The sequence below is a fragment of the Apodemus sylvaticus genome, chromosome 7 (assembly GCF_947179515.1).
Source record: "Apodemus sylvaticus chromosome 7, mApoSyl1.1, whole genome shotgun sequence".
Classification (NCBI taxonomy): Eukaryota; Metazoa; Chordata; class Mammalia; order Rodentia; family Muridae; genus Apodemus; species Apodemus sylvaticus.
In genome coordinates, this window is record NC_067478.1 from 74,399,750 (window position 1) to 74,424,887 (window position 25,138).

General features: G+C 45.3%; 2 protein-coding genes across 4 annotated transcripts in view; one reads left to right on the forward strand and one right to left on the reverse strand.

Moving 5' to 3' along the window:
* Ireb2 (iron responsive element binding protein 2) overlaps nucleotides 1–25,138 on the reverse strand; it is a 232,182-nt gene that overhangs the window by 181,494 nt on the left and 25,550 nt on the right. The window lies entirely within an intron of this gene.
* Nucleotides 6,818–24,832, forward strand: Skic8 (SKI8 subunit of superkiller complex). Of its 3 annotated transcripts, XM_052188308.1 has the most exons (12): nucleotides 6,885–6,982; nucleotides 9,143–9,213; nucleotides 9,866–9,916; nucleotides 10,661–10,688; nucleotides 12,734–12,839; nucleotides 13,327–13,499; nucleotides 18,230–18,378; nucleotides 18,561–18,654; nucleotides 19,756–19,849; nucleotides 21,759–21,851; nucleotides 22,795–22,873; nucleotides 24,565–24,832. In XM_052188308.1, the coding sequence occupies exons 3-12, from the start codon at nucleotides 9,905–9,907 to the stop codon at nucleotides 24,652–24,654; spliced, it is 918 nt and encodes a 305-aa protein (XP_052044268.1). In that variant the 5' UTR covers nucleotides 6,885–6,982; nucleotides 9,143–9,213; nucleotides 9,866–9,904; the 3' UTR covers nucleotides 24,655–24,832. The 3 variants fall into 3 exon arrangements, with proteins under 3 accessions (XP_052044266.1, XP_052044268.1, XP_052044267.1); XM_052188306.1 differs by lacking the exons at nucleotides 6,885–6,982; nucleotides 9,143–9,213 and adding an exon at nucleotides 6,818–6,878; XM_052188307.1 differs by lacking the exon at nucleotides 9,143–9,213.

The window sequence follows — 25,138 nt, forward strand, 5'->3', positions numbered from 1 at the left end:
CAACACCAGTGGAAAGTACATCCCCGTGTACAGCTCAGGTGAACCGGGTGAAAATCAGCAGGCTCTCAAAGCGGAGAGAAAGAACTGAAGAGACTGGGACCCACAGAGGGCTCAGGCAGGGGCTGAATGTCACGGAATAGTAAGATCTCCCAGGACTCCCCTCAGTCCTGCAGCATCCCGGAAGCAGTGGCCCGAAGGGGTTTTCAGCTGTCCACTTCAGCTCGCTTACCTGCTCTCAGTTAGGGTGGGTTTGGGGAAGTTTGTAGTGCAACTCTTTTAAAGCCACCTTTGGTGTCTTAAATCCCCTCTGTCTTTCAGAAGTGCATTTGATATGGCCTCGTGGGACTTTCCCAGACTGGCAGTCCTTCCTGGCGGCAACCTCTCTCTGTACAAGCAGCAGCAGGAAGGAGCGCTCCAGGAGAAGGATTCTCTCCCATGAGCTCTCCTCCGCTCAGCATTTCAGACCTGTGGTCCCCACTGAGTCCTTAACTCTCCAACTGCCCCAAACTCCCTTTTCCCAACCTTATAGTCACCACATCCAGCTCTCCTCAGAAAACACTCCTTCCCAGCAGACTCCTGAGTGGATGCAGCAGGGTCATGCACTCTGGGCCCACTAAGAGGTGTGCAGGAGCCATACTTATTTTTATTTGGTGTGTATTGGTGATGTGATTGCACGTATGTCTGTCTCTGTGAGGACGTCCGATACCCCCTGGAACTGGAGTTACAGACAGTGGCAAGCTGCCATGCCGGTACTGGGGATTGAACCTGAGCCCTCTTGGAAGAGCAGCTATGGAGCTATCTCTCTAGCCCTAACTGGTAACGAACGGGTTTTAAAGTGGTTATTACTGTTGCTGTCCTCCACCCACCCCAAAAGTTATTCAGCATCTGCCAGCCTACCACAGGAACTCTGGCTTTTCTCTCTGAAGCTCTGGGTTTCTCATCACCCAGGTAGATCCCTCTCCACTTCCTTCTTCAGACTTGACCAGCAAGGTTTCCTACCTCACCCCTGGCAGTTTGGCACAGGCTCATAACTCCCATTGCGGACTGGCAGGCTCCTCACGCCCCCTTGTCCACCTTCTTGCCCTCAGACTGTGGTGCAACGTGGCACCCCTGCTTCCTGTCTGTGTAAATAAATGGTGTGGGCCAGGTTTATACACTGGGGATACCCTCCACCAGCACTACACCTGGTCCTTCTAGCTGCACTTTGGCTTCCAGCAAGGATGAGTCTGATCCTGATTGTTATCTTCTGTTTGTTAACATTGTGTGTGTGTGTGTGTGTGTGTATGTGTCTGTGGTATTTTGTCTGTTTGTGCACTGCATACATGCATGGTGCCTGCAGAGGCCAGAAGAGGGTATCCTCTAGAACTGGAGTTTCAGATGCTTGTATCCATGTGAGTGCTGGGAAGCAAACCTGCCCTTTGGAAGAACAATCAGTGCTCTTAACCACTGAGTCTTCTCTGCAGCTCCTGTTACATATTTTTGAAGGGTTTCAGTACAGCCGGTGGAGAAGGGGCATGGGTCCTAATTTCCTGTCCTGTCTTTGTGGGCTATGACCACCTCATGCACAGGAGCAGAAAGACAGGCTGCAAGGATACTTGGGAACTAGGGCATAGTCTTCCCTCGGTTGTGGCTTTACCTCCTTTTATTGTGCTTTGGTTTTTACCACACTTTTTATTTTCTATAGAGTGATCACTATAGAGCCTTTGATACAGGGAGAAGCAGGTAAATGAAACTTTTCTGATCAGATGGATGATTTTGTTGAAGATGGCCTGGAGTCCTGGTGAGGTAGAGTCACTGTGAACTCCTTGGGAACAAGGAAATCAAATTCCTTTGACTATCCCCAGCCAGCCTTTGTTTAGGCCGAATTAGTAAACAATGGTAAGGCATCCATGGACAGTAGGCAACCAGGAGCCACAACTAGCAGCTAAAATCTAAATCTAAACTAAATCTAAAGAATACGGGGGTTCTAGCCGCCTCTTTCCAGGCTTTGTGGAGATTCCTGCAACGTTCCAGAGCTAAGCAAAACTTCTCGGTGGCACCTGGTTCTCTTCCTCACTTGGTCCAGAGAAATAGCTCTCACATATTGGCCTGTATCAAATGCCTTTCAGAAGGCCCTGCAACACAGATGACTCTGGGTCTTGGACAATGCCTGAGCTTTGAGCCTCGGGTGATGTTTGTACTCCAATCTGGGAATTTCGCATCAAAAGCCCCTAGGAGCTAAGCCATGGGATAATGATCTTCCTCTGGATGTAAGGAAACGGAAGCCTGGGAGGTTCTTCCTCATGGTCCACAGTGACTTAGTAGAAGGCTCTCATTGTCTCTCATACTGAAGGAGCCAAAAAGTCAGATCCCCTGCCTCTCCACCAGCACTCGCTGGTTGTGCACAGGCCGTTACTGCCACCCACTGGCCAATGTGACAAAACCCCTGACTGTTCCCTAGACTAGGTCCAGCAGTCCAGGGATCCTGGCTGCAGAGAAGGAAGCCAGTCCTGGGAGGTTCCCTTGAGAAAGAATCGATGTGTTCTTATGGGCTTGGAGCTGAACCCTGATCCCTGCCCTTAGCCCCAGAACAGACCTGTTCTCATCATTGTCCGCTTCATTCCTGTTTGTGATCTCAGATCTCCCCCTCTCCAACTCTGCAAGGAGAAACAAAACGTTCATGAAGATGAGAGATGGTAAATCCTCTTGTTAGGACCCTAGGTCAGCTGTAGTGTTCCCACGTATCTGTAATCACAGTGGTCCTGGCAGTGAGTTAGAAGGCAAGCCCAGAGGAGGGCGAGCCCCAGGAGGGGCAGCTGAGACCTCCCCTCCACTACAGACATTGCTCGTCTCTTACTACCAGAGTGTGAAGATGCCTGACTTTACTTCCCTCCCCCCCATCTCAGGTCATCTCAGTGACAACAATAATACCAGCACATCTCCAGGAACCACCTGCCTACTGACATAGACCTTGGGTAGAAAAGTCTTCTTGGGCTGGCAAGATGGTTACGTAGGCAAAGGTGCCTGGCACTCTGACCTCAGGATCCACATAGCAGAAGGAGATACCTAACTCTTACAAGTTGTCCTATATATCTCTTCTCAGCTAGAAAGAGTGATAAGATTTCAGGCCATCTCAAGAACTTGATACTCTGCCTGTTCCTCCCTCCTTTCATCAAAGAGCCAGAATCTCCAGTTAGTCATATGCACTCCTCCTTTAACTGCTGTAGCTTTCAAATTAAGGCTTTTGTATTAGAGTTTATGCTTTAGACTCCGTTTTTATTTCTACAACCACAGAGAAAACGTTCTCATACATGTGTTATCTTCAGTTGTAAGAGAAATAATGGCTGGTGTTTTAAATGTTCTTTGTGCCAGACACTAGTCTGAGCTTCTCACATACACAGCGACTCTTTTTATGTTTTGTTGGTGAGGGTTGGCCTTTGGTTTTGAGAACAAGATCTTGTATAGTCCAGGCTGTCCTAGAACTTGCTATGTAGACAAGGATGACTCTGACCTCCTAATGTTCCTGACTCCACCTCTAAGGTGCCAGGCATTACCAGCATGCACTACTACTATGCTGTGGATATTTTTAAAAATTCTTATATCAGTCCTAGTGAGAAAATTCTATTACAATCCCTATTTTAGAGATGTTACAACGAGGAAATAAAGCTTAACTATCTTAGAATAAACACAGGCATTTTGGTCTAGGGCTCAAGTCATTATGTGCTCCATTTGGAAACAGAAGGGGCCCAAGTTCCATCGTAGGGGTGTGGAGGGGTGAAGGAGGGGCTACCTAGAGGAATTATAGCCACAGAAGGCAAGAGGCATTATGGGAAATGCTTCAACCTACAGAATATGGTGTGTGTTTGTGTTAATATTTGTATGTGTGCGCGTGTGCGTGTGTGAGTGTGTGAAAGAGAAGAGAATGTCAGCCACGGGAAAAAGGAACAAACATCAGAAGGGTGGGCTGGAGTCCCTGTTCTGAGGTTTTACAACACAGGGTTTCAGAGAGGACCACAGACAGAGGACCTTGAGCGCCTCCTACAGGACGTATGCGATCCCATTTCCCTCTTCCGCTTGCTGAGAAGAAGGCAGGACCTTCACCTGTGTCCTGCTCTTAGACTGATGATCAAGGTCTTCTCTGGGAAGTCACTTACATTTGTCCAACTTTTTGGCAGAGTAGTGACAGTCCTTTCTCCTAGGCACATGGAGATGCCCCTGTCCTTGGAGGTGTAGGCTGAGGCTGTGACTCTGTGGTGAGCATGTAAGAGGGTCTCAGGTGCGGCATGAGCCTGAAATGCTCACACACACACACACACACACACACACACACACACACACACACACTACTCTGGGCGGCCTGGTGCCAGTCCTGGGACACTGCTGTCCTGTGTCATTCTGCTGGCTTTGTCCTGTCTCTGGGTTTCCTCTGTCCAAGCTTGTTGGGAAAGCGGTAAGCCATGCTTTAGGAAGAAGAAGATTCCAAGGGAGGGCCAGGTACACTTTCAGAGCCTTTCAGGGCAGGGCACACAGCTCTGCCACACCTGCTATCTTCAGTTTTGTTTAATTTTATTGTGAAATCATTTCATTGTCTTCTGACCTGCAAGATCACAACTCTTCCTACAGACATCGCAGTGACACACAGTTACTCTGTCTCCCAGATTTTCTCTATAGCACACAGAGAGGAGATCTAGGAACTTTGATAGAAAAAAATTATATTTTAATGTAGTTTTTTTCTTGATCACATATGTGCACAATAAACCAGGAGGCATTGACAGTAACTGTGACTAAGTCAAACCACAGTTTTGTTCCTCTTTTATTATAACCATTGGAAATAATTCAAAACATTGTGAATGGTCTGTCATTGCTACTTTGAAATCACAGAAGGTATTGGATCTGCTGAGCTCACATAGGTGTATGTGTTATTATTTCATATTTTTATGGCTATTTTGATGGGATTCTTTTCCTTTAATCCTATGTGGGTATTGATTCACTCTTAGGCAGGACTCATAGTCTTGATTGCATGTCAAAGACATTAATTGCACAGAAGAGGCCAGTTATTCTTGCTTCACAGTCTCCGTGCTGGACCATGCTAATGACCTCATGAGCTTGGTGCTCTGAGAGTAGAGAAGTGAAAAGTCGGAGTTTAATATACCCTTTGGACAAGCATATCTGGAGTTCACATCATAATTATTCAGTCAGTCACTGAAGAGCACACGAGTAATTCAATGTTCAAACTCTACTGGAATTCTCCAAGTTCTCTGTTTGGCATCTTGAAACAGCACTCTGAGGTGTTTTTAGGCTTTGAGTTTGAATGACAGAGGTATATCCAGGCCTGGTAGTGCAGGCCCGCCACTCTCTCCAGGAGACAGAAGCAAAAGAAGCAGGGATTCAAGAACTGCCTGTGCTACAGAGTAAGTTAAAGGCCAGCCTAGGCAACTCAACGAGAACTTGTTTCTAAATAAATAAATAGATGGCTGGGATGTAGGTCAGCAGGACATATGCAAGGTCCTGGGTTTGAATTTCTGTACCTTAAAGAAAATTATAGGGAATGGCTCAGCAGATAAAAGTGACTACCTTCAAGCATAATGACTTGGGTTCCATTCCTGAGCCCCACATGCTAGAGAGAGAACTAAGACCCTCAAGTTGTCTTCTGACCTCCTTGTCCACACCATGGCTTGTGTATACACACCCATACATGCACACAACTTTAACAATATTAAGATGTAGCATTTTTTAAATTACAGACCGAGGATGTTTTAGAAAACCCTTAGTGTAATGATTTTCAAACTTTGGCCATGACTCACAGTAGGAAAAACATTTTTTTCTTTTGAGACCAAATATCTACATAGGTGAAACACAATTTTTACAAAATATGTTATTATTTACCATGATTACCTATTTTCAACGTTCTGAGGTCAGTCTATTCCTTTTTTATTTTTAGATGATGAAATTAATTTTTATCCCACAACTTAATTTGGAAATGAATAGAAGCAGATCTGGAAGCAAGAACGTGGGAGGGGTAAGCCTTAGTATTCTAGTAAAGAATAATGCTAAAAGGCATTAGAGAGACCAGTGTGATAAAACTTGGCCTGATGGCTCATGCTGGTGATCCCAGCACTTGAGAGGCTGAGGCAGGTGGATTGCCATGAGTTCCACCACTCTCAAGGTGGAGGCAAAAGGATAAGAAGGTGCTAGCATGTCACTGAGCATGCAGATGGAGTTACAATGAAGGTAGTTAGTCTTGCTGTCACTTTGAAGCCATCTTGATAGAACCAGTTTCCACTAGCCTACTTGAAGGACAGACACCCTATACTCATAGAAAAACAAGATTTGGACAGTGTAGAAGCTCAATAGATCAAGTACTCCCCTGCATCTCATTGCTTAACAGTGTTGCTCACAAACCCACTAAATTAGTACTGTACTAACATGTAGGCCCTAAACTGCCGTTAAAAAAACAAAAAGGCAACACAGCTGCGTGATGGCCTTTAATCCCAGCATTTGGGAGGCTGAGCCAGAAGAACTAACAGCAGTTCAAGCCCAGCTTAAGGCTACATAGCAAGATTTAGTGTCAAGAAAAAAAAGGGAGGAAGAGAGATGAGGGGGAGCGGGGCTGTAAGAGAGAAGGAAAGAAAAAGAGGAAGAAAAAGCGGAAAAACAAAAGAAAAACGAACCCAATAAGTTATCAGAGAAGCTTTCTGAAGTTAGCAGCATGCTGCCCTAGGTACTCCCCGCCCACTCTCCATGGCTCCACCCTCACCACGCTCCGTGCGCAAGGGCAGCAGGGGGCGTTGTGCCCGCCGGCCCGGATCAGAAAGGCTCCGCCCTTTCGTTAGCTCATCCACGAGCGCCACGGTCGCGCCCCATGACGTCAGACGTGCTGTGCGACCCGCTGTACGGTGGTGAGTTGGTGTGCTGGGCGGTTGGGGAATGGTGGTCGTTGGTGCTGCTGCCTACTAGGGCGGGAAGGCGAGTCAACAGGGAGGGTTGGAGGCCGCCACAGAAGGTTTGTTCACGGAGGCTCCAGGAGTCCAAGGATGGCTTTCTTGACTCTATTTACCCTGGCTAGTCCGCGAGGCACGAGTCCCAAGGGCAGACAGAAGGCCCGTAGGTGGACTAATTTTGCTCCCAGATAATGTTTTGTGCATCCCGGAAATGAGGGTTGGTTTCTTTGCCGGGTGGGGTGGGGAGTAGTTTCCCCCTTAGATAGAGGACCCTCTTAATACCAGTTCTCCAGTAGTTAGCCACGCTATTAGGTAGCAAACTTTGCGTCGTTGAACACTAAGCAATAGAGAATGAGTACCTTTTATTTCAAGTACCACATGGTATGGTGCGTTACAGACGTGCCCGAGAAACTTTAATAGAGGCATAGGTTAATCTCTGGGCAGCCTAAAGAAGGACCATTAAATCCTACCCTGAAAACTGGAAATTTCCCTAGAGAGGTGGCGTAAAGGCCTCTTGAGGGTCTCTTAGTTCTGAAATTACCCGTCATGAGATGTGTCTTAGTAGTATGAACTATGGCTTGTATTGACCTACATTTCTATCAGCCGCTCTTAGCCTCTCATAGCTAGTAAGAATGCCTACTAAGTGGAGTTAAGGAAGGTTCAGTGAGCTAATTTGTGTAATAGTTAAAAGAAGACCTGGTGCAGTGCATCCTTAGAGGTTCAGCCTGATAGAACTGCACACCCTATTTGGAGGGTAGCTTTTTAAAAGTTGACTCCCCATAAACCTTCTTACTTGTAAAATTGTTGTTTTTCTCTATTGCCAAATGTGAGGATCAGATGGGCAGAGTGGAGGCTTCATCCCAAAAGGGCTGGTCCTCATGCCGAGTTTGTGTTTCAACTTGTTTCAATAAAGTGCTTTCTAGTCTGGGCAAGGCCCTGTTCTTGAGTCACAAATCAGCCCACCTGATTAAGATCTCTTAGGCCAGTGCTAGTTAGGAATCATCTGAGTTTCTGTTCTTGGTAAACATTTGTTAGTCTTTTTAGTTTGCATATTTGAAACAGGTAGAATGAACCCGGAAGACTGAGCTGTACCTCCTGTTAAGCTGAGGATGGAACTGAGGGACTGTGAACATGGATTAGAAGGCAATTCACACCCTTATATTTGTTAATTTCTAATTGAAATTGAGCATATTCTCCCGTTATAGGTTCACATAACAAGTATTAAGTGTGACTTTGTTAATGGCTTTAGCCATCACAGGTATTTTCATATCAGAATGTTGTGATGGGATTTGTTCTTTGTTTTGAGACGGGGTCTTGCCACAAAGCCAGGATTAGTACCTCCAAACTATTAGGATTTCAGTGCGGCTGGCAGGATGTTGTTTGCATTCTGAGGTTGCGGCATCTTAGACTTGCTGCTGATTCTTATGTAATGTGATGATAAAAAGTCATGTGTGTTTTGCTTTCCTAAGTTTGGTTTTCATGTTTTGACAAGAGTGTTTTTCACATAGAGCCTATGACTAGTTTCTGTTTGTGAATTTTCATACTCGATAATATTTATTTGTAATTTTTAGAAGACATGTGTAGGGGGTTGAATCTTTTGAGTCACGTGATCTTTTGAGTCTGTGTCCTCACTCTGCCTTGTTTCTTTCTGTTTTCACACTACCAGAATGTGTCCTTTCTCTGGGCTTTAGTGCCATGCCTTCTCACTTCTATGTTTTGGTTGCTTGTTTTGGTAGTGAGCCTGTGGTGAAGGTAACCCTTTGGCCTGGTGTGGGAGTGATATCCCATGTTCTTACCCAGTGTAAGAAAGCTGTGATGAGTTTTAGAAAAATAAATATTTTAGATAAGCTCTGTTTAGGCTGAGTTAAGTATTAGTGAATTACTAATGTATGGTCATTCAAACAGAATCATATACTGGGAAAAAAAAAACCATAAAATGTGCTTACATATTGAGCAGGTGACAAAATGTGTTCCAGAGGCTTTCAGTGGCCTACTTCTGGATCTCCAGACGAATGGTTTGATACTGCCCATGTAATGGTTTGTTACTACTAGTAATGACTTTATAGAACATAATTACCACGGAGAGTAAGAACACACTAGGTTTTCTTTCCAATACTATGTATTTTATGTATTAAAAAACAACCAGAGAGAAGGTTTATAAGTTTTACAAGTCTGTTAGCTAAGTGGTGTGTAAAAACTATCAAGACCTTGGGCACTTACAGGTACTTACTCTTAAGCCTGACACCTGGGAAAGAATTGATTTCCACAAATCGTCCCTTGAGAACTCGAACAGGTGAATACATGAATGTATGCATACCTGTAAACACAATGTATGGCCATATATATGTGTGTATGTTTAATAAATCTAAGTTTAATAAAATTTAAAAAGCTTAATAAAATTAAGAACTTTGATGAAATTAAATCTGTTCATAAAATAAGTCGAGCCTGTGTTGAGCTTAGTCTTTGAAAACCTTGCCCAGTTTGTCTCCTTGCAGCCTTATTTACGTATTTGTAGGTCTGTCCAAGCTGTTTACATACCTGTAGGTCTCAGAAGGCATTTTTTGGTTGAGACAGCTGTGTGTGCTCGTGCGTGTGAGAATGTTGCTGTCTCGGACTCCCTTGATTGCTTTCTAAGATGAAGAAAATTTAAAATGAAAAAGGCCTGTAATTCCTTTTCTTAGAAGGAGAAGGGAATCCGTACTGGTCACCCTCTTCAGTTTGGGGGAAATACTCCCTGGATGGTGTCAATGAGTATTACTTGACCCCCTGGGAGAAAGGTGGCATGCCACATTGGTAGGACTTGTGATGGGACCTGCAGGGACTGATCCATAGAGAGGTGTCAGAGCTTCATAACAAAGAGTCACCATGGTGAAGAGGAACTTCTGTAGCCTCCTTATGCTGGTCACATCATCTTACTGATGGAAACCCTGGTGTTGTTTTCACAGAACTGTCTGGCCTTTAGCTCTTCATCCTTGGTTAAGGAAATGACCAACCAGGTAAGGTCTGCAGTTAGAGGAAAAACTTCAGTTAGTGACTGGCAAATTCAAGCTTAATAGATTGCCTGGATGTATGGTTAGGGAAATGATTGTTTAATTCTCGCCCTGTTCTTAGAGACCTAGGTGACTTTGGGTAACTCCTCATGACAGGGTTAGGTGGCATTTGTAAATGCAGCACACCAAGATTACTTCATGCTGTTGCCATAGTTTAAAGGGGGCTGAGGAGGTTTAAAAGAATTGATAGATAAAAGTAAAGTCAATAGGAGGTATAACAGTCAATAAATACCTTTAGGATTTCGGACAAAGTTACATGTATGGGCTGTGTCATCTCATACAGCTGCAAAAATTAGTCTTCAAACAGGACTCAACCTCCTCCTAGACCGGAGGTGAAGAAAATGTAACGGATGTTACATTGTTGGGAGTGGGGCACATTGTAGTCAGGTGTGATACTGTACACCTGGGGCAACACTTAGGGGAAGTTTAGTGTAAGCCTTGGATAGAATTTAAAGCCAACCCCAGCTACCTGGAAAGCCCCCCACCTCAAAAACAGAATGAAGAACTGATTTTTCTCTGGTGTAACTATACAAGGGTGCCATGAGTAGGAACCAAGGATGTGCAGGATGGTCAGGGAGGGGCATAGGGAGGGGCTGCTGCTCTCCTTACCATCTCACTGGGTGTGCTGGCGGGGAGGGGGAGCAAGATGACTGAGATCTATCACTGACTATGACGTCTGTTCTTTTGTAGTACAGTATTCTCTTCAAGCAAGAGCAAGGTAAGCAGCCCGCCTCTTCAAGCAGATTCTTGTGAAAAAAGTGTCCTCCTGGATTAAGATTTTATCACACCAACCCAACACCCAGATTCTAGATACATTAACTTTGCATTGGCCATGGCAGCCAAAAACAAATATACTCAGTAAAAAGGTAAATAGCTATTTTGGGTCTGGTTGAACAAGCTTATAATACCACCTACCTAGGAAGTAAGATAGGATTGTGAGTTTAAGGCCAGTCTAGACAGGATACTGAGACCTTATCTTAATATAAAAAGTAAAAAGAAGACTGGAGATAATTGCTTGATGGTAAAGCACTTACCTCACATGCACAGGGCCAATCCCAATACTACAAAATACGTAACATACAATGCATGCATGCATACATACATACAAACAAACAAAAGTAGAAGCCAGATGGCATAATGGAGAACTCTGGGATAAAGAAAACTCTTCCTCCTGAGGAAGATGTAATGCTGAGCTTTCCTGATGCCAGTGTAGGAGGCCATATTTTGAGCCTCAGAACGCTGTTGATGTCTACGCTATGGAGATGGGTTTAAACCTGGTCCTAACTTAGAATACACTGTGGAGTCTTTACACAGCAGCCTCCATTTACAAGTATGGCAGCTCTTTTAGAGGACATTTGTCTCTACAAAAGCAGAGGGTGAAACAGAATTCTGTTGAGGCACTTGGGTGCAAGGCTGTGGCTGTGCCAGTACTGGGAACAGCAGCAGGATAGGTCTGAGACCACTGTAAGGGCCAGTTCCCTGAGGAGACAGACCTGCAAAGGAGCAGCATCTGTGTGTAGACAAGGAAATCCTGTTCAGTTTCTTCTCTGTAATGCAGATGGGATAGTACAGGCGTGGGAGTTTGTAGGCTACCTAATAAAAGCTCTTCCACTCCAAATAAGTGGAAGACACATAGGTAGTCTGAAGTTTAAGCCCAAAGTATTCTCCCTAGTTAACTAGTAAGCTGTTGAGTGTGCCAGGCAGCAGCTCTGCATGAAGCTAATACCGCCAGGTCCAAACTTAGCAGGCTTGAGTCTGGTGCTGTATAAGGAAGGTATGACATGTGTAGATTGGTGTTTTAGAAGGTAGCTTTGGAGAATCGTAACCAGGCGTGGATGGAGCTTCTCTGCATACTGACCCTGTTTAACAGACGCACACTAGCTCTGCAGATTCCACAGGATCGCTCACAGAATGTGTAGCTCTCAGACTTAGACTGAATATGGACTTCAGTTAATATCTTGAGTTTGAATCCTACCTCTGTCCTTAGCTTTGTGCCCTTGAGAGAACAACAAGGCATCTCCAAGCCTTACTTGTATAATGAGAATGATCAATTCTTTCAGGGGAGGAGGGAAGTTCAACACTGGTGGTGAAGTCAGGGTCTTGTCCATTCTAGGCAGATGCTCTACCTCAGCTCTTGGTTTTTTGAAAAAGGATTGACCTTGTAACTTGGGCTTGCCCTGCCCTTGCTGCCTTAGGCTCTTGACACTCTCGCCTCTGTTTCCTAAGTACTGCAGTGACAGGTACAGGCAGGCCACCAACCACAGATATCTTGGTAAAGACATTTATAGTAAAATATACCTCATACATTTTTAGACCAGTACTGTTTATAGAACTGTCTCCTGGTTTCCAAAGGCCTCTGAGGTATTAGCCCCAGTTAAGTTGAGTTCCTTGGGAAGGAGTGATTCCCCACTCATTTAGTCACTTTGGTCAACTGATTGCTGCTCTAGACTGATTGTCTGATGGATGGCAGATAATTGGATTGGTCACTGTGTTTGGAGTCTGAAGACTTGTCTTACTCTGATTCTGCTTCCCTTCTTGGATACTTGTGTTTTAGGGCAGATGGCTAAAACTAAGCAAGAATGTCTAGTTTTCCTGTGTCTTCCCACGAGTCCAGTGGTCCAGTGTCCAGCGGTACAGTGAGGGGAGATGCATAGAAGTGGGCATTACTTGAGAGTTGTCAGCCTGTATCTCAGCCGTGCTTTATCACATTGAATTTGGGAAAAGTGTGCACAGAAACTTTAAATGAAGCATTTTCCATTCTAGCCCATGATGATGCCATATGGTCAGTTGCCTGGGAGACAAATAAAAAGGAAAACATTGAAACAGTGGTCACGGGATCCTTGGATGACCTGGTGAAGGTCTGGAAATGGTGAGCACCTCTCCCCTTTCAGAGCCAGGGAAATTTGGGGCAGTGGTTTTGCTTCTGGCCCCCCAGTTGCCGTAAGTAAAGCATTGATTTTTTTTCTGGTCAAGAAAGCAAGAAAGGCAGTGGTGGCGCACACCTTTAATCCCAGCACTTGGGAGGCAGAGGTAGGCGGATTTCTTAGTTCGAGGTCAGCCTGGTCTACAGAGTGAGTTCCAGGACAGCCAGGGCTACACAGAGAAACTCTGTCTTGAAAAACCACAGCATAGTAGCTTTAAAACAATATTTTTTTTTCTTGTTTGGTTTCCTGATATGTGGAATTAAAGCTCTCAGTGGTAGGGAGCCACAGAGTTAAACCTAGTTACATTCTGTGTTCAGTTCCCAGGTTTCTGCCTTTCATTGACCATTTGTTGGTAATGTCCAAGAATGTAGAAGTTCTGTTGCCTGTACAGGATCTTGTGTATAAAGGATCATTTTTCTGTTCCTATTGTAGGCGTGATGAGAGGCTGGAGCTCCAGTGGAGCCTGGAGGGACATCAGCTCGGGGTGGTGTCTGTGGACATCAGTCACACCCTTCCCATTGCTGCATCCAGCTCTCTAGATGCTCATATTCGCCTCTGGGACTTGGAAAATGGCAAACAGATGAAGTCTATAGATGCAGGACCAGGTAAGAACTCTAGTTCAGAGGAGATGCTAGGAATCCTCAGTCCTCTTTCAGACCTTTAAGGATAGAGCGTTTCTAGTTCAGAACTGCGGGCACTCTAATTCAACCCAGATGTCACTTTGGTCACACAAGGGTGTTAGACTAAGTGATGAGCATATACTAAAGTCAACCTTACAGAATCTCAGGCCAGGTTTGGCTGTGTGGATTGTAATACTGTACTTATGGGAAAGCCAAACCATAGCAGGTTTTTAGATTTGAGAATTGAGAGTTTGGTATTGTGGAGCTGTACTGGCCATTCCAGTGGGTCTCTACATGACACATTCTGAGGAGACATTCAGTGCCTTACAGAAGCCTCCAGTCTGAATAGTGGTTATCTCTGTTAAGTGTGGTCAAAAGTGCCTGGGTTCTAGTGTGTGGCACATAGAGAGAAAGAAACAAGTTCATGGATCTTTTTAAAATACTGTGGAGCAGTGTTCTTGCTTCTCAGCCTCCTTGGACATTACCTGAGATGGTAAGGGACAATTTTACTAGACTAGATTGGTGTAGAACAAATACTATGACATTCCAGGATTCCTTTTAGCCTCCTGTTTACTTAAAATGCCTACGTGGTTCTCACTAGCAAAGCCTGTTCTGCTTCAGTGGGCAGTGATCTCCAGACAGAGATGCAGAGAGTTGACATCACTCTACACACTCCTTTGTGGCGATTATGGAAGAGCTGCTCTGGTACTTGATGGAGCTGATTCCCCAGTAGACTTGCCTCCCTCTAGTTATGCTCACAGCTACTGTCGGCCAGAGAGCGTGGGGAAGAGGCTCCAGGGCTTGTGAGGAGGCCAAGTAGTCTAGGACTGAGTGCCTCTCTCCTTAGAAACAGTATTCCTTGGCTTACTACTAGAGTTTTTGTTGAGAATATTCATGCCCAGGTCCTGTTTGAATCCTCTGAATTATGGGTTAAGAGTGTGGGGCTGAAATGTGTATCTGGAAAAAGCCACTCAGATCCTTTGTGACTTCCCAGATGGTTGTCTATGCCTACGCCCTTCTCTGCATTATTCATGGAGAACAGGGATCTCCAGCCATTCTGCAAAGCCTTTTAGTACCTGGACAGAAGGAGCATCTAAAAAGAGAGAAGTGGATCTGTTACTGCTTTTAAAGAATTTTTTTATTACGTTGGTGTGTGTGTGTGTGTGTGTGTGTGCGCTGAGCAGTCTCTCTGGTCCTGCTGCTGCTTTTTCATGTTGAGTACCTGCACCCCTCAGGACAGTGCCACTGGTTAATGTGTATTTGTTGTGGCTTTATATACATCATGCATGAGGAAATGGGTGCTGCATCGGTCCTAAGTGAAACGGTTCTGCCTGTCCAGCTTGCTTTTCCTTCTCCGGGTTGTAAAGGTTACTGGGGTTGCTTCTGATATGTTTTAGGAGTCAGATTTTTGTGTTTTAGTTTTTTGAGACATGGTCTTACAACATAGCTCATGCTAGCGTCAAACTCATAGCTGCTGCGTCTACTTAGCCTCCCAAGAGTTAGAGTTACAGGTGACTGTTATTGCAAAGAATAAAGTGGTTGGTTGTGCTTTGGGGGTTAGAAGTGGGAATCTGTTCAAAACTAGATCAAGTTTTGGTCAAATAACAAAAGCAAGCCTTGTTGCCAGCAGCTAATTAGCTGAGCACCTTTGATGAGTCTAGGTTTAATGAAGGGAAGGACAGCTCCTTGAAAATTCACCACCACAAAAGGAACAGAAAGAGGGGAGAGAGGAAATCCTGATCTTGAAGAAGAAACTGAAAATAGAAAAAGCAGATCTGGAGGAATGAGTCCATTATTGGCACTCCACCAGGCTGTGTCTGGTGACCACAGGCCAGCGCTGACATAGGAAGACCAAAGGTCCCTGCACTTCATGTCTAAAATGCCCACAGGAAGAGAAAAGCAACCTTCCATAAGGAGGAGTAATTTAGGATTTGGAATGAACATTTTACTCTGCAAATATTAAGGTTAAATCTTAGAGTGCAGGTTTCACTGAGAGATAAGCATGGTTTCTGATTTGTGACTGAAGACATCTGGTAGTAAAGGATCTGTCTTGCAAAGTAGTTAATAGGGATATGTCAGAATAATTTGGAAGTATCATTAAGCTTTGAGAAATAAAATATTTTCTGTTGGCCTTTTTCCCTGTAAATATCTAATAGGATTTTACAAACCATACTCCTCTTTGGACCTGACATAGGGGTGGCAGGAGCTGGTGTGTTGTGCTTCTTTAAGGAACAGAACTGATAGGATACACAACACATATAATTACATAATATATTAAAGAGGGGAGATTGACTAGGTTGGCTTACATGGTTGGTCCAGGTGACCCAATCATACCTGTCTCACATGGAGAGCCTGAGAATCCAGCAGCTGCTCAGTCCAGGAGGCTCAGCAGTCCCAGCCTGGCCCTGAAGGTCCGGGGGATTCCTAAAGAGTGGCTGGTCTCAGTCTGCAGTACATCCTGAGAAAGTGGGTTCTGATTCTGTGAAGGAATGCTGCCAAAGCAAGGTAGATACCATGGAGAGCTTCCAGCACGTAGGCAGAGAGCAGAGCTTCCTCCTTCTGTGCCCTTTGATCTGAGCTGCCCCCAGAAGGGGCCACCACATTAGAGTGGGTCTTCTGCTTCATATAATCTGATTAAGAAAAAATTTCACAGAAGTGCTCAGCCACTTTTGTTTTAGTTGAGTTTAGATGCAGTCAAATTGACGACCAAGATTGACCGTTGGGACTGATGACAACAAAGTCTCTCAGGCTTTCGGTGCTTCAGAGATTGTTCCTACATAGGGAGCAGAAAGAAAACTGCCATCTGTCATTTAACTCTGTAGACGTTAGAAAGCCATCAAGGCCTAAGGAATTCAGTTGCTCAGTGAGTAAAAGCAAGCACTGCACACCAGCATCAAGACTTGACTTGAGATCTCCAGGGCTGTGGGAAGCCTGAGAGAGATGGCTCCCCTGACATGCACAGCGGGGAGCAGGTGACCTGGCTCCAGGTGCAAGTTGAGGACGGATGCCTGACCTTGTCCTGCCATCACACATGCTGCCATGGCGTCCATACACACACATGCTTACACAAGTGTGTGCACATATGAAAAACAGTGCTAAAAGCAGATAAAGATTATTAAAACATTTTCAGGTCTTGATGGCTGAAAACTTTTAAAGTAAATTTTATTTTTAAACAAGCATTTAGTAGTAAAGTGATAAGGTTTAACGGCGGCACCGGGGTGGGTGTGTATGGACATGTTGAGATTTATTGTGAGGTACTAGGGACAGGCAGCGGCTCATCTGAGCTTGGGCCTTTGTCTCCCATGTGTCAGGCTCATAGGCCTGCCTCCCCTTCCCCATCCCGGGGGAAGAGGACTGCATCACTGAGCCTGCCCCAGAATGAGGAAGGAGTCCTTCTTCTCTCTGCCCACCGGTGTGGGGCATCTCCTCTTCAAGACTAGGCTTAGGAGAGAGGCCAGGCACGCTGTGAAAAGAGCTGCTCACTTGGCTCCTGAAGCTGCTAGGCAGTTAGCTGAGGCAAGACCTCAGGTCGCTGAGGAAGGTGCGGAAGTGCCATGGGCATCGCAGATGGAGACCATGTGTGTGAGTACAAGACCTGCACAGTGTGGCCGGGACGCTGTGTAGTCCCCACACATTGTACTGAGTCAGCTGAGATCCATAGTGTCACTTCACAACTGGCCTCTTAGTGATCCTTCGTTGCCTGGAGGTCTGTGGTGTATGCTCTGTTGTAGTCTTTTAAGACTTTCTGTAATTTTCATTTATAGCTTACATGAGGTAAAATTTCACCTGTGTAATTTCTCTGAAATTTGCCATTTTGGGCATATGGTTTATTGAATACATTTCTACAATTGTGGAGCTATCACTACAATGCATTTATAGAAGCTCCCTGCTGGAGGAGTTTCTCATGTCTGTTTACATGGCATTCCTGTCCTGCCGTCAGCCTAACAAAACTGCTACAATCTCTGTCTCTGATTTTTACCTAAATGAATATTTTCATCTAAATGGGTGTTCAGTGTCTTACTCATCTCTGTTTTTCAAATGGTTTGAGTTTTCCTCCATTTTGTGGCACAGAGTCGATCCTTTTTGTTGACAGTCATATTCTTTTATGAGGATGCACCATAGCTCCCTTATTCGGCTGTTGTAGTCTTAGACTGCTTGCAGTTTGGGCTGTTTATGAGTGGAGCTGCCTGCTGTGGAGATGAGAGCGCCAGTCTGTGTGTGTGCTCTGTGTCTCCTGTGTACTCTGGGAGTGGACTGCTGGGCACCATGTTTGCTTTCACCTGACAAACTGTCAAACTGGCTTTCAGAGTGGCTATTCCGTTTTACATTGCCACCAGATTATGAAGGTTCTGATTTCTCATGTACTTGTTAGCTCTGGGATCATTGTGCAGCCCTCTCCCCTCCCCTCCCTTCCCCTCCCCTCTTCTCTTCTCTTCTCTTCTCTTCTCTTCTCTTCTCTTCTCTTCTCTTCTCTCTCTCTCTCTCTCTCCCCCTCTCTCCCTCTCTCTCTCTAAGAATCTCATAGACAAAATTTAAACTTGGTAAAGAAGTTTCCCAAATCAGGAAATGTCTTCTCTAAGTTTAAAGACTGTCTATTTGGTCCTGAATCAGGACACCATTTCTCTAATTTGAAAGACTCTGTGTTTGACGAAATTCTAGTTTGTATTAAAGTCACCCCGTTCTCACTGGGCACCTTCCTTTTGTCTCCTTTCTAGTGGACGCCTGGACTCTGGCATTTTCTCCGGACTCCCAGTATCTGGCCACAGGAACTCACATGGGGAAAGTGAACATTTTTGGTGTGGAAAGTGGAAAAAAAGAATATTCTTTGGACACTAGAGGAAAATTCATCCTTAGTATTGCATATGTAAGAAGACCTCCCTGTCGAGTCTTATAGCTGTAGCCCTCTGCACAGACCCTGCTGTGCTCATGAGGCCTCTCTATTGGTGTGTCTGTGGCAGCCAGTTAGACCTGAAGCCAGCAGGATGGCTTGCATCAGAAGAGACAGATTAACCATATCATCTCAAAGCACCCATCTCTCCTCAACAGAGTCCTGATGGAAAATACCTGGCCAGCGGAGCCATCGATGGAATCATCAACATTTTTGACATTGCAACTGGAAAGCTTCTGCATACGCTGGAAGGTATCCACAGCTCCTCATCCTAGTCTGTGCTTACTGCGTGGGTGATCAGGTCACAAAGCAAGAGTGCTTCTTCGTTAAAATGTTAAAGTCTAAATTGTTCTGGTTAGGCTTAGAACTGGACAAATAGTTCTTATGATGTCAGATACTTTTTTAGTAAAATAGGTTGCTTTTGACATATGTGTCTGATCTCCCTCCCTCCCTCCCTCTTCATGAGCTTTGTGACTGGAAGGCTTCTTTTTTGTGCTCATTTGATATCAGATGAAAATACTTGTGATACTTGTGTTGGAGACCTTGGGAGGACAGAACAAGAGAGCTCACTCCTCTCATGTATGATCTTGAATTCTAACCAAGTACTCAAATTATCTTCTCAATTTACTATTCACCCAAGGACAAGAGATTTGGTAGAAAAATATCATGTTATTTGTCCAACTTTACAAATCAGAAGCAGCCTGTATTTCCATGTTTGGCTATATTTATACTTGAGTTTTGTATTTCAGGTTTTTAAGAGAGAGAGAGAGAGAGAGAGAGAGAGAGTGTGTGTGAGAGAGTGTGTGTTTGTGTGTGTACACCAATGTACCTACCTACAGAAGCCAGGTTTTTTTTTTTTAATCCCTTGGAGCCAGAATTGCAAATCTTTTTTTTTTTATTTTAAGGTTTTTAATTATGTATATGTGTGTGAGACAGAGAGGGAGAGGAAGAGAGACTGTGTGTGTTTGCCTACAGATGCCAGATTTTTTAATCCCTTGGAGCCAGAATTGCAGGTGATTGTGAGTTGCTAGTGTGGGTACTAGAAACTGAACTTGGGTTCTCTTAGAGAGCAGTGCATGCTGAGCTGTCGCTCCAACTCCCCGCCCCCCCATGGTTTTTATTTTAGCAATGTGTATCGAGGCCTGGGTAAGTAGGAAGGGAACTAAGAAGAGATGGCTCCCAAGAGAGACTGCAGGCATGTGGGAACGGGTCTAGTCAGTGCCTCCTCCTCTGAAGCCCCAGGGCCATTCCAGCTCAGTGATCATTGGTCACTAAAAGGGCACAGGTAGCAGGAAGCTCCCGCAGCAGCAGCAGCAGCAGCAGCAGCCAGGTTAACGGCTTTTCTGATTTCAGGCCATGCAATGCCCATTCGCTCCCTGACCTTTTCGCCTGACTCCCAGCTCCTCGTCACGGCTTCAGATGATGGCTACATCAAGATCTATGATGTGTGAGTTACCTTTTCCAGAGTATAGGTCGCAGCACCAGTAGCAATTTGTCCCCTTACGGTGAGGAGCCATTGCAGGAATTTGCTGACTGCTCATGGCGATGAGTCAGCTCTGAGGCTTTGGGCTTCCCCGTCAGTCCTCAGCCAGCCCCTCCTCAGCCAGCCTCTCCTGTGGGAACGTACAGCGTGTCCCCGAGTCTCTGGAGTAAATGTGTATCTGTGGAGTCCTAGTAGGAGTAGATGCTCTTTCTCAGACAGCCAGGCGTTTTGGCATACAATCTGATACAGTTACTGGTATGTATACAATCTAGTACATGCGTGCTGTGTTGTTTACACCTGAGGAAATGGAGCTCCGGGCTGTAGCTGGCCTGGAGTGACAGTGGGAACCTAGAGCGTCAGGGCCCTGCTGTTAACCCGGCTAGCATCTGGTCAGGGAAGCCTCAGTTGGTAAGCTGCCTCTTAGGTCTAGGTAGGGAACCTTTCAAAATCGTCCTGGATGATGGTGTAGGGGTGAGCAGGTTCCTCGGGTCCCCATCTCCACCACTGAGGGCTGCACTGCTCTCCCATACCCTCATGCGCGTACACTGTCCTGGGTTTCATGATGAGTCAGTCTCCCTGCAAAGTGAGCCTCTGGTTCTTTACTCCCCAATTCTTCTCTACTCCGTAGTACACAGTTTTCACTCCACATGTTCTTTGTCCTTGACTGTATGTGTCCCTGGTCCCTTTATGGGCCTCTGCTGCTTGAGAGTTGTAACTCTGATCAGAGGGGCATGCTGCTTTTGACATTAGTGCTGAGACCCAGAGGAGAGATTCTGAAAGCAGCATGTGCTTGTTAGTGACAGGAACAGCTTACATGTGGCAGTTTGGGGCAGGCCTCAGTTAGCTGTCATTGTTGCTCTTTTTTGACCTCCCAAGAGCTGTTGAGGCAGCATGACTTAGTGCCTTCATTTTGCTGGTGATTGCCCGAGAAATAGAACCTCAGGATTGATTCCTTACCCTCTTGGGTCTGCCGCCTCCTGTCCTGCAAGGGCTGCCTCTGCCTTCCCGAACTGTCGCTTGTTTCCAGGAGCAAAACTGCTCAGCTCAGGCCCGGGCAATTCTCCTCTCATAGGTCTTTGGTTTCCCAGGGACTGTGGTTCAGCAGGTGCGAGCGCTTGCCACTCTTCAGAGTTTAGTTCTTAGCAACCCACTTGGTGGCTCACATCTGCCTGCAGTCCAGCTCCAGGGGATTGATGTCCTCGGTTGGGCTCTAGAACGTCTCTACATAGATGGAACACATGCATCCTTTTCAAAATAATAGGAACACGAAACCAGCTGTAGGAATTAGGCCTAACATGGGTTTTTGGTTTTTTAAGGTATTTTTGTTTTTGATGGGGTTTTGTTTTATTTTTGGTTTTGACAGTCTTACTAAATAGCCTTCCCTACCTGGCCTGATACTCAGTAGACCAGGCTAGCCTCGAACTCAGAGAGATCTACCTGCTTCTACCTCCCAAATGCTGGGATTAGAGGCATGCACAGTACACCCAGCTGCCCACTTTGTTCTTGACTAGATTACAGATGATCTCGGAGCCACATATGCTGTGAAGGGTAGTCCATCTTGCTGATTTCCTGCCACCATGGGAAAGGTCCTGTTGCAGGAGGGTGTGGCTGGCCTGCTCACCTCTGCTGCTTTTTCATCGTGGAGTTGGCTGAGCCATATCTCTGGCCTCCAAGATCTTGATATTTTTAACTTAATGCTGCTCCAAAAATTTGTCTCTGGTGTTTGATGCTGCTTCACTAAAAATGGAATTTATAACATATGGTCTTTCTGCTATCATACCCTGCCACGTAAGCAGAGATAGTTCACTAGCCAATTCAGCAATTAGAGTTCCCCAAATTAGCATGTCTATTGTTTGAATCTTTCTTCTTTCAGACAACATGCCAATCTGGCTGGCACACTGAGTGGCCATGCATCCTGGGTGCTGAATGTTGCCTTCTGTCCTGATGACACTCACTTTGTCTCCAGGTGTGTAGGAGTTCTAAACCGCTTGACGGGGGAGCGGTCTGCTGGTAACGTGCTTTAAAATGGAAAGAATACATTACAGACTTTTTAAAATTCTGGGGCTAAAGAGATGGCCCAGCAGTTAAAGAGAACTGGTGACTCTTCTATTTCCAGCCCCACGAGGCAGCTCACAACCATATGAAACTCTGCTCCAGGGGATCCCACGTTCTGGTCTGCTGGAATACATTCAGACAGAACACTCATGTACAAAAACAGAATTAAAAACTTCCTTAAGTTAATAAAGTGCAAGCTTCCCAGGCTAGGCATGGTGGTATAATCCCTTAATCCCAACCCTGGAGAGGTAGAGCCAGATAGACTCCTAAATTCTAGGTCAGATTAGTCTACGTAGTAAGTTCAGAGCCAGCTAGAATTATGTAGTGAGATCCTGTCCTCCCCCCATCATTCAAATTGCCTTTGTTTACTCTAGTTTTTAAAGGGTTTTGGTGTTTTTAAGTAAACTATTGAAATCTTAGATTTTTCTTAAAAATCTAAGTTTCCACTTAGTGTGACTCTGACATATCCCCATGTTCCAGAAGGAACTTAGAATCTGCAAATCTGCCTATAATGTGTGTTGATAGATGCTAGTGGTGTTCAGGTCCCTGGAGGCCAAGGCGGTTGAGAACTGTGGACAGGAGCTGATGAGGTTCTAGGAGCTTATGACATTTCTACAGACCTCCCTCCCATCCAGGAATGGGTAGATAGGCTTAAGGCTCCTGATGTTGGTATTTGGCAATATACCTTCAAGCTGAGGAGAATAATCTTGGTTGCCCCATGAGGAGATTATCATATCTCCTATATCCCAGCTCTATGTAGCTACAGGGGATCCTCTAAAGGTAGAAGTGTGTACGTCTGCAGAGGAGTGTAGGATAACTCAGTGTTCTCATCCTAACATTTGCTTTTGAAACAGTTCATCTGACAAAAGTGTAAAGGTTTGGGATGTTGGAACAAGGACCTGCATTCACACCTTCTTTGACCACCAGGATCAGGTATGGAATAATAGGCATTTCAACTCCCTTGCATTTGGGTTTCCTTTATAGTCTTTGTGTTGGAGTTAAGAGTGACAGAGCCCTGGGACATGCCAGCCTTGTGACCATGAGGCCTATCCCCCACATGTGCCAAAACACATGACTTAGCCACACCTCCTCCTCCTCCTTACCCACCTATGCCTGGGACCCTTTTCTGGGTACTTCTAGGAAGCTTTCTTCTTTGGGTGGTTCCATTGCTTAATCATTTACATTTTTGTTGGAGTTATCCAGGGATATGATTTCTTTAACATATAGGTCGGAGAACATTATAGGTTGTTCACTTGTAATGATAGTGCTAAGCCTAGTTTCCATCTTTGTAAGGTAAAGGAAATGTTAACATCTTTGTAGATTCTTCTTGGTCCTTACTGTTAAGAGTCTCCTGGGAAATCTTAAAATGCCACTTGTGTGCTGAGGGCAGTGGTCCCTGCTGTAATCCTAGACTTGGAGGCTGAGGTCGGAGGATCTACACTGGCAATTACTTGCCTGGCATGTGTCAGGTCCCAGCTTCAGCCTTCCAAACAGAAGAAAATGGATTCCAAGCCACTTGGTGACTTATGGGCCTCAGAGTCTTCCTTTTTTTTCTTTCTTGACCAAGGGAAGGGGATTTTTAAAACAGTCTTGCACTGTAGCCCAGACTGGTCTTGAACTTTGTGTGGTCCACATACCTTTGCCTGGGGTTGCAGATGTGAACCCTTGCCCTGCTGAGCCTGTTTCAGCCTCTCCTGCATGGTGCCATCACTTTGATCCCAGCCACCCTTTTAGTCCAGGTAGCAAAGGGTCAAGAACCCTGATTCTCAAACAGCCCTTTCACAGGGGTCACATAGCAGATATTTCCATTATGACCCAATAAAGCAGTAACAGGAAGTAGCAACTAAGTGTATGGTTGAGGGACACCACAACACGATCAACGATATTAAAGAGCACACCAGCACAAGGAAGGTTGAGAGCCATTATTCTGGAGGAACTAGGCAGCATAAAAATTAAAGTGCTCAGAGCAACAACAACAAAATTCAGGAAATAATCTGAATGCTTTTAGATATCTTAGCATAATTACTATTCATACTGCTTTGTATTTGTTAATTTATTGCAGTGAAACTGAAGAGTTGAATCCTGGTAGTCCGCTACTTGCTTTAAGCATTAGTCAGTCCTTGCTTATTTTGAGGTTATTGTAATGGTGCTTCAGAGAAAGATGTTTGGAATGGAAGTGAGGCCCTCATATGGCGTGTAGCCAAGGTTAGCCTCCACTCTCAAGGCGAGGGCACAGCCTGACAGTCAGCCATGTTTATTTTGAGAGGAAATGTGAAGTCCAGGTTTAGGCACAGCTGGTGAGTGAGTGGTGCCCGGGTGCTCTTGGCTCTGTGGGACAGGGTGACGTGTGAGTGTCTGCATTGCAGGTTCCTACAGGCTCCTGGGAGCGTAGTGCAGGCCAGACAGGAATCCACTTCATGACAGGGTAGTAGATTGTCGGATCTTAGAGAGCGGAAGTACTATTCCATAGCCAGAGGAAGTGGCCCAGTTAGAGATTGGGCTCCATCCTTGTGGACCTCGGTCTAGTTTAGGATCAGGAGAAGGAAGAGTGCTCACTCCTTAAGCATTCCTTACAAAAAATACAGGAATTAGATGCTTTTTGGCTTTGTTTCTTTAATTTGCAGGTTTGGGGAGTAAAATATAACGGAAATGGATCAAAAATTGTATCTGTTGGAGATGACCAAGAAATTCATGTCTATGACTGCCCAATTTAAACACCAGCATCTTCGGGGCCAGTGCCTCAGACTACGGGGTTGATCATGACATTCCTCAGATTGTTTGGCATAAAACAAAGCATATATTGTAGAAATTTTGTAGATACCGTATAAATTTTTCCTGTTTTATTGGAAATGTTCCTCATATTTTAATGTAAATAAAGCATTGTTAATGCAACCACCTGCATTTGTGAAGGTCCTGTTCTTTCCCTTGGAGAGTGGTGTCACCTGATGGCTAGTGAGGGGGAGTGCCTGCCCCAGCACGGGGAGCCAGGTACTCACCGGGCTAGAAAGGCAGCCCTGTTCCCAGGTGACACCAGCCTGTTTCAGAATGGAGTTCTGCAGGGAACAGGCTGAGTACATTGGAACTTTATGTCATCCTACCTGCCTGGACATCTTTCCACGTGTATATTTAAAATGCCCCCTTGCCACACCCTTTCCCCCTGTTCTTTTAGAGCTCTGACCTACTGGCAGTTAGCCCAAG